We start from the raw sequence: 6,106 nt of genomic DNA, 5'->3' as shown, positions 1-6,106 counted from the left end.
CCTAAACCCTCGTAACAACCTGAACCTAAACCCTCGTAACAAACTGGAACCTAAACCCTCGCAACAACCTGAACCTAAACCCTCGTAACAACCTGAACCCTAAACCCTCGCTGTAGCCCTGAACCTAAACCCTCGCAACAACCTGAACCCTAAACCCTCGTAACAAGCTGAATTTCACCCAACCTGAACCTAAACCCTCGCAACAGCCCTACGCCCTAAACCCTCTCGTAACAACCTGAACCTAAACCCTCGTAACAACCTGAACCTAAACCCTCGCAACAACCTGAACCTAAACCCTCGTAACAGCCTGAACCTAAACCCTCATGCAACAACCTAAACCCTCATAACAACCCAACCTGAACCTAAACCCTCGTAACAACCTGGAAAACCCTCGTAACAACCTGAACCTACCTCTAACAACCTGAACCTAAGCCCTGAGCCTGAAGCTAATACCCTCGTAACAACCTGAACCTAAACCCTCGTAGCAGAAACTGAGACTTCATAAAAAACCCTCAACAAACTGAACTTAAACCTAGAAACCTAAACCCTCGTATGAGCAAGCTAATACAGAGTACTGGACATTTTAAGAGGACTAATTTATGACTTCAGTTGAATAGCTAACTCTGCCCTCTAGTACTGCGGAATGAAAGTATGCCCTCAGAACAGCCTCAATTCGCTGGGGCATGGAATCCTACAAGGTGTTGAAAGCATTCCACAGGGATGCTGGTCCATGTTAACTTAAATGCTTCCCACAGTTGTGTCAAGTTGGCTGGAAGTCCTTTGTGTGGTGAACTATTCTTGATACACGGGGAAAACTGTTGAGTGTGAAAAACCCAGCAGCGTTGCAGTTCTTGATACAAACCGGTGTGCCTGACACCTACTACCATAACCTGTTCAAAGGCACTTAAATATTTTGACTTGTCCATTCACCCTCTGAATGGCACACACACAATCCATGTCTCAAGGCTGAAAAATCCTTCTTTAACCTGTCAACTCGCCTTCATCTACACTGAGTTGGAGTGGATTTAACAAGTGACATGAAAAAGGGATCATATCTTTCACTTGGTCAGTCTATGTCATGGAAAGAGCAGGTGTTCTTAATGTTTTCTACACTCAGTGTATGTTAAGTATTATGTTTACCAATAGATGGCAGTATTGACTCAATATGTAGTTTGCTTCCCACTATCCGTAGCCCTTTAATGTCTGCTTTAACCTCAAGAGGCCTCAGGTAGCTTGTGCCAGCTACATTCCTGTAATGTTATTCTAAGTTACAATGAAATACTAAAATGTACTTGGGTGTCCGGAGTCCTCGATCTAAGAAGCATCCTCAGATACGACAGTTTTCATTCATAGACATATCAGTGTACATGTTCTGCAGCAATACTATGCTAAAAATATCTCGGTCAGATTCAAATCAAATCACAACACACTTTACAGAATGAAAGAAATGAAAGAAACAGTGATTAATAAATAAAAACAGTACATACGTTTCTGAAAATGAATATACGTTAAAGGCTTTGTTTTTCTTTTTAGTTTTTATTGGTGGTGAGTCATTACGGGTAATCAGGTACGGGATTTACCATCCTGAGCCTTGTTGTTCACGTCCATTTGGTTAGAGACTGTTTGAGCTCTTGCTGTTCAGACTTTCTATTTCTCTTACTCCGTAAACATTTGAAGAGAGCAGTGCCAGGCACAGCTAGACTGGGTATCCCTGCCAGGATAAAGATTATGACATAGATCCAGGCTGGATAGGGCTTCTCCTCCAATGTAGGGAAGTTTTCCTGTAACGGAAGATGAATGGAATAAGGCTTTTAGTATGTCCGTGTTGTCACTGTAATGTACAGTACTGTACCATATGGAGATTATGTGAATAGTGAGGCTATACATGTAAATATAGACATGTGGGAAATCTTTGTTTGTGAGTAGTATGTTAAGAGGCCTAATTTGGATGTTTTGATTTCAACAGATTTATAGACTTGACAGAGCAAAAACCGTACCGATTCAGGATTCCAGGTTTTATATAGGAGCGTTTCGGTGACTTTAGTGAAAAGTAGAACACAAAGATGACAAGCATGATGGCGGGGCTGACAAATCTCCATGTGATCTGCCAGAAGAGGTTGGGCTTGTGGCCGATCATGAACTCAATATCATCGTTGAACCTGGCACAGAGAGAGAGAGACTCAAAACGATTGTTATTATACAGTACCAGTCAAAGTCTGGACACACATACTCATTCAAGGGTTTTCTTTATTTTTACTACTTTCTACGCTGTAGAATAATAGTGAAGACATCAAAACCATGGAATAATACATATGAATCATGTAGTAACCAAAAACGTGTAAAAGAAATCTAAATATATTTTATATTTTACATTCTTCAAAGTAGCCAACCTTTGCCTTGATGACAGCTTTGCACACTCTTGTAATTCTCTCAACCAGCTTCATGAGGAATGTTTTTCTAAAAACAGTCACCTGACTTCAACACACTTGAGATGGTTTGGGATGAGTTGGACCGCAGAGTGAAGGAAAAGCAGCCAACAAGTGCTCAGCATATCTGGGAACTCCTTCAAGACTGTTGGAAAAACATTCCTCATGAAGCTGGTTGAGAGAATGCCAAGAGTGTGCAAAGCTGTCATCAAGGCAAGGGTGGCTACTTTGAAGAATGTAAAATATAAAATATATTAGAGTGTTGAAGACTTGTTTGGTTACTACATGATTCCATATGTGTTATTTAATAGTTTTGATGTCTTCACTATTATTCTACAATGTAGAAAATAGTCTAAATAAAGAAAAACCCTTGAATGAGTAGGTGTGTCCAAACCTTTGACTGGTACAGTACATATTATCAACACCTAGCAAGTCCAACCCAGTTTACTATGGATGGAAATTAAGCTAACCCGAGGCAAGTATTTTTCAGACCGGGCTAGTAGAAAATGTGCCAACCTGGCACACTGACGAGTGACATTTAAGGATAGTAGAATTTTATGTCTAGTAGCCCGGCTGGCCAGCACCAAAAATACTATAAAATTCTATCCCAATCACAGTTTGTTGTGGTAATTGTGTGTCTTACATCACTGGGGCTAAGCTGCCTGCCATCCAGGACCTCTACACCAGGCGGTGTCAGAGGAAGGCCCTAATTGTCAAAGAGCCCAGTCATACTGTTCTCTCTACTACAACATGGCAAGCGGTACCGGAGTGCCAAGTCTAGGACAAGAAGGCTTCTTAACAGTTTTTTACCCCAAAGCCATAAGACTCCTGAACAGGTAATCACATGGCTACCCGGATAATTTGAATTGTGTGCCTCCCCCTAACCCCTTTCACGCTGCTGCTACTCTCTGTTTATCATATATCTATAGTCACTTTAACTATACATTCATGTACATACTACCTCAATTGGCCCGGGCTATCTGCATTGTGTCCCACCACCCGCTATCCCCTCTTCTATGCTACTGCTACTCTCTGTTCATCATATATGTATAGTCACTTTAACCATATCTACATGTACATACTACCTCAATCAGCCCGACTAACCGGTGCCTGTATATAGCCTCACTACTGTTATAGCCTAGCTACTGTATATAGCCTCACTACTGCTACAGTATATAGCCTCACTACTGTTATAGCCTAGCTACTGTATATAGCCTCACTATATAGCCTCGTTGTATATAGCCTGCTACTGTTATAGCCTCGCTGTATATAGCCTCACTACTGTTATAGCCTAGCTACTGTATATAGGCTCACTACTGTTATAACCGAGCTACTGTATATAGCCTCACTACTGTATATAGCCTCCTCTGTATATAGGCCTCACTAGCCTGCTATATAGCCTCTCTATTATATATAGCCTCTCTACTGTATATAGCCTCACTACTGTTATAGCCTCATACTGTATATAGCCTCTCTACTGTATATAGCCTCTCTACTGTATATAACCTCACTACTGTATATAGCCTAGCTACTGTATATAGCCTCTACTGTATATAGCCTAGTTACTGTATATAGCCTCTCTACTGTATATAGCCTCACTACTGTATATAGCCTCTCTACTGTATATAGCCTCTCTAGTATATATAGCCTCACTACTGTATATACCCTCACTACTGTATATAGCCTCTACTGTATATATAGCCTAGCTACTGTATATAGCCTCTACTGTATATAGCCCTAGCTACTGTATAGCCTCTCTACTGTATATAGCCTCACTACTGTTATAGCCTAGTTACTGTATATAGCCTCTCTACTGTTATATTTCCCTACTGTATATAGCCTAGTCGTGATATAGCCTCTCTACTGTATATAGCCTTGCTACTGTTATAGCCTCGCTATAGTATATAGCCTCACTACTGTTATGAACCTCTCTACTGTATATAGCCTCACTACTGTATATAGCCTCTCTACTGTATATAGGCTCTACTGTATAGCCTAGCTACTGTATATAGCCTCTACTGTATATAGCCTCACTACTGTATAGCCTCTCTACTGTATATAGCCTCTCTACTGTATATAGCCTCACTACTGTATATAGCCTCTATACTATATATAGCCTCTCTACTGTATATAACCTCACTACTGTATATAGCCTAGCTACTGTATATAGCCTCTACTGTATATAGCCTAGTTACTGTATATAGCCTCTCTACTGTATATAGCCTCACTACTGTATATAGCCTCTCTACTGTATATAGCCTCTCTACTATATATAGCCTCACTACTGTATATACCCTCACTACTGTATATAGCGTCTGCTAAATGTATATAGCATATAGCTACTGTATATAGCCTCTACTGTATATAGCCTCTATTTCAGTATATAGCCTCTCTACTGTATATAGCCTCACTACTGTATATAGCCTCTCTACTGTATATAGCCTCTACTATATAGCCTCACTACTGTATATAGCGTCGACTGTATATAGCCTCTCTATACGGTATATAGCTTCCCTCTACTCTATATAGCCTCACTACTGTATATAGCCTCTCTACTGTATATAGCCTCTCTACTGTGTATAGCCCCTACTGTATATAGCTCAGCTACTGTATATAGCCTCTACTGTATATAGCTCTCTACTGTATATAGCCTCTCTACTGTTTAAAGCCTCTACTGTATATAGCCTCTCTACTGTATATAGCCTCTCTACTGTATATAGCCTCTCTACTGTATATAGCCTCTCTACTGTATATAGCCTTGCTGCTGTTATTTTTCGCTGTCTTTTTACTGTTTTACTGTTGTTTTTATTTCTTTACTTACTTTCTTTACTTTACTTACCTATTGTTCACCTAATACCTTTTTTGCACTATTGGTTAGAGCCTGTAAGTAAGCATTTCACTGTAAGGTTCACCTGTTGTATTCCTGTTGTAATGACAAATACATTTTGATTTGATTTGATTTAATGTTTCGAACTCAACCCCGCCCATCTCACTGAATGAATTTGATTCTCACCTGTCAATACCATAGAGGTACACAACCCCGCCCATCTCACTGAATGAATGTATTACTCACCTGTCAATACCATAGAGGTACACAACCCCGACCATCTCACAGAATTAATTTATTACTCACCTATCAATACCATAGAGGTACACAACCCCGCCCATCTCACAGAATGAATTTGATTCTCACCTGTCAATACCATAGAGGTACACAACCCCGACCATCTCACAGAATGAATTTATTACTCACCTATCAATACCATAGAGGTACACAACCCCGCCCATCTCACAGAATGAATTTGATTCTCACCTGTCAATACCATAGAGGTACACAACCCCGCCCATCTCACAGAATGAATTTGATTCTCACCTGTCAATACCTTAAGAGGTACACAACTCTGCCCATCTCACAGAATGAATTTGATTCTCACCTGTCAATACCTTAAGAGGTACACAACCCCAACCATCTCACAGAATGAATTTTATTCTCACCTGTCAATACCATAGAGGTACAGAACCCCAACCATCTCACAGAATGAATTTGATTCTCACCTGTCAATACCATAGAGGTACAGAACCCCAACCATCTCACAGAATGAATTTGATTCTCACCTGTCAATACCATAGAGGTACAGAACCCCGACCATCTCACAGAATTAATTTATTACTCACCTATC

The 6,106-nt window shown here is 40.4% G+C and overlaps 1 protein-coding gene across 1 annotated transcript; it reads right to left on the bottom strand.

Moving 5' to 3' along the window:
* Positions 1 to 1,630: 1,630 nt before the first annotated feature.
* On the bottom strand, positions 1,631 to 5,607 carry LOC124030745 (sodium-dependent neutral amino acid transporter B(0)AT1-like). Its single transcript, XM_046341951.1, has 3 exons — positions 5,560 to 5,607; positions 1,998 to 2,159; positions 1,631 to 1,781 (listed from the first exon to the last, which is right to left on the bottom strand). The coding sequence occupies exons 1-3, from the start codon at positions 5,592 to 5,594 to the stop codon at positions 1,727 to 1,729; spliced, it is 252 nt and encodes an 83-aa protein (XP_046197907.1). The 5' UTR covers positions 5,595 to 5,607; the 3' UTR covers positions 1,631 to 1,726.
* Between the last annotated feature and the right edge of the window lie 499 nt (positions 5,608 to 6,106).

This window comes from Oncorhynchus gorbuscha, unplaced genomic scaffold (assembly GCF_021184085.1).
Source record: "Oncorhynchus gorbuscha isolate QuinsamMale2020 ecotype Even-year unplaced genomic scaffold, OgorEven_v1.0 Un_scaffold_14883, whole genome shotgun sequence".
NCBI classification, from domain to species: Eukaryota; Metazoa; Chordata; class Actinopteri; order Salmoniformes; family Salmonidae; genus Oncorhynchus; species Oncorhynchus gorbuscha.
This window is presented reverse-complemented; position numbering and strand designations above follow the sequence as displayed.

Coding starts and splice junctions, on each gene's coding strand:
- LOC124030745 (XM_046341951.1), bottom strand. CDS start 5,594: ATGGGCGGGGTTGTGTACCTCTATGGTATTGATAG. Junction 2,160..5,559: donor TACCTCTATGGTATTGATAG/GTGAGTAATAAA, acceptor TCTCTGTGCCAG/GTTCAACGATGATATTGAGT. Junction 1,782..1,997: donor AAACCTGGAATCCTGAATCG/GTACGGTTTTTG, acceptor CTTCCGTTACAG/GAAAACTTCCCTACATTGGA.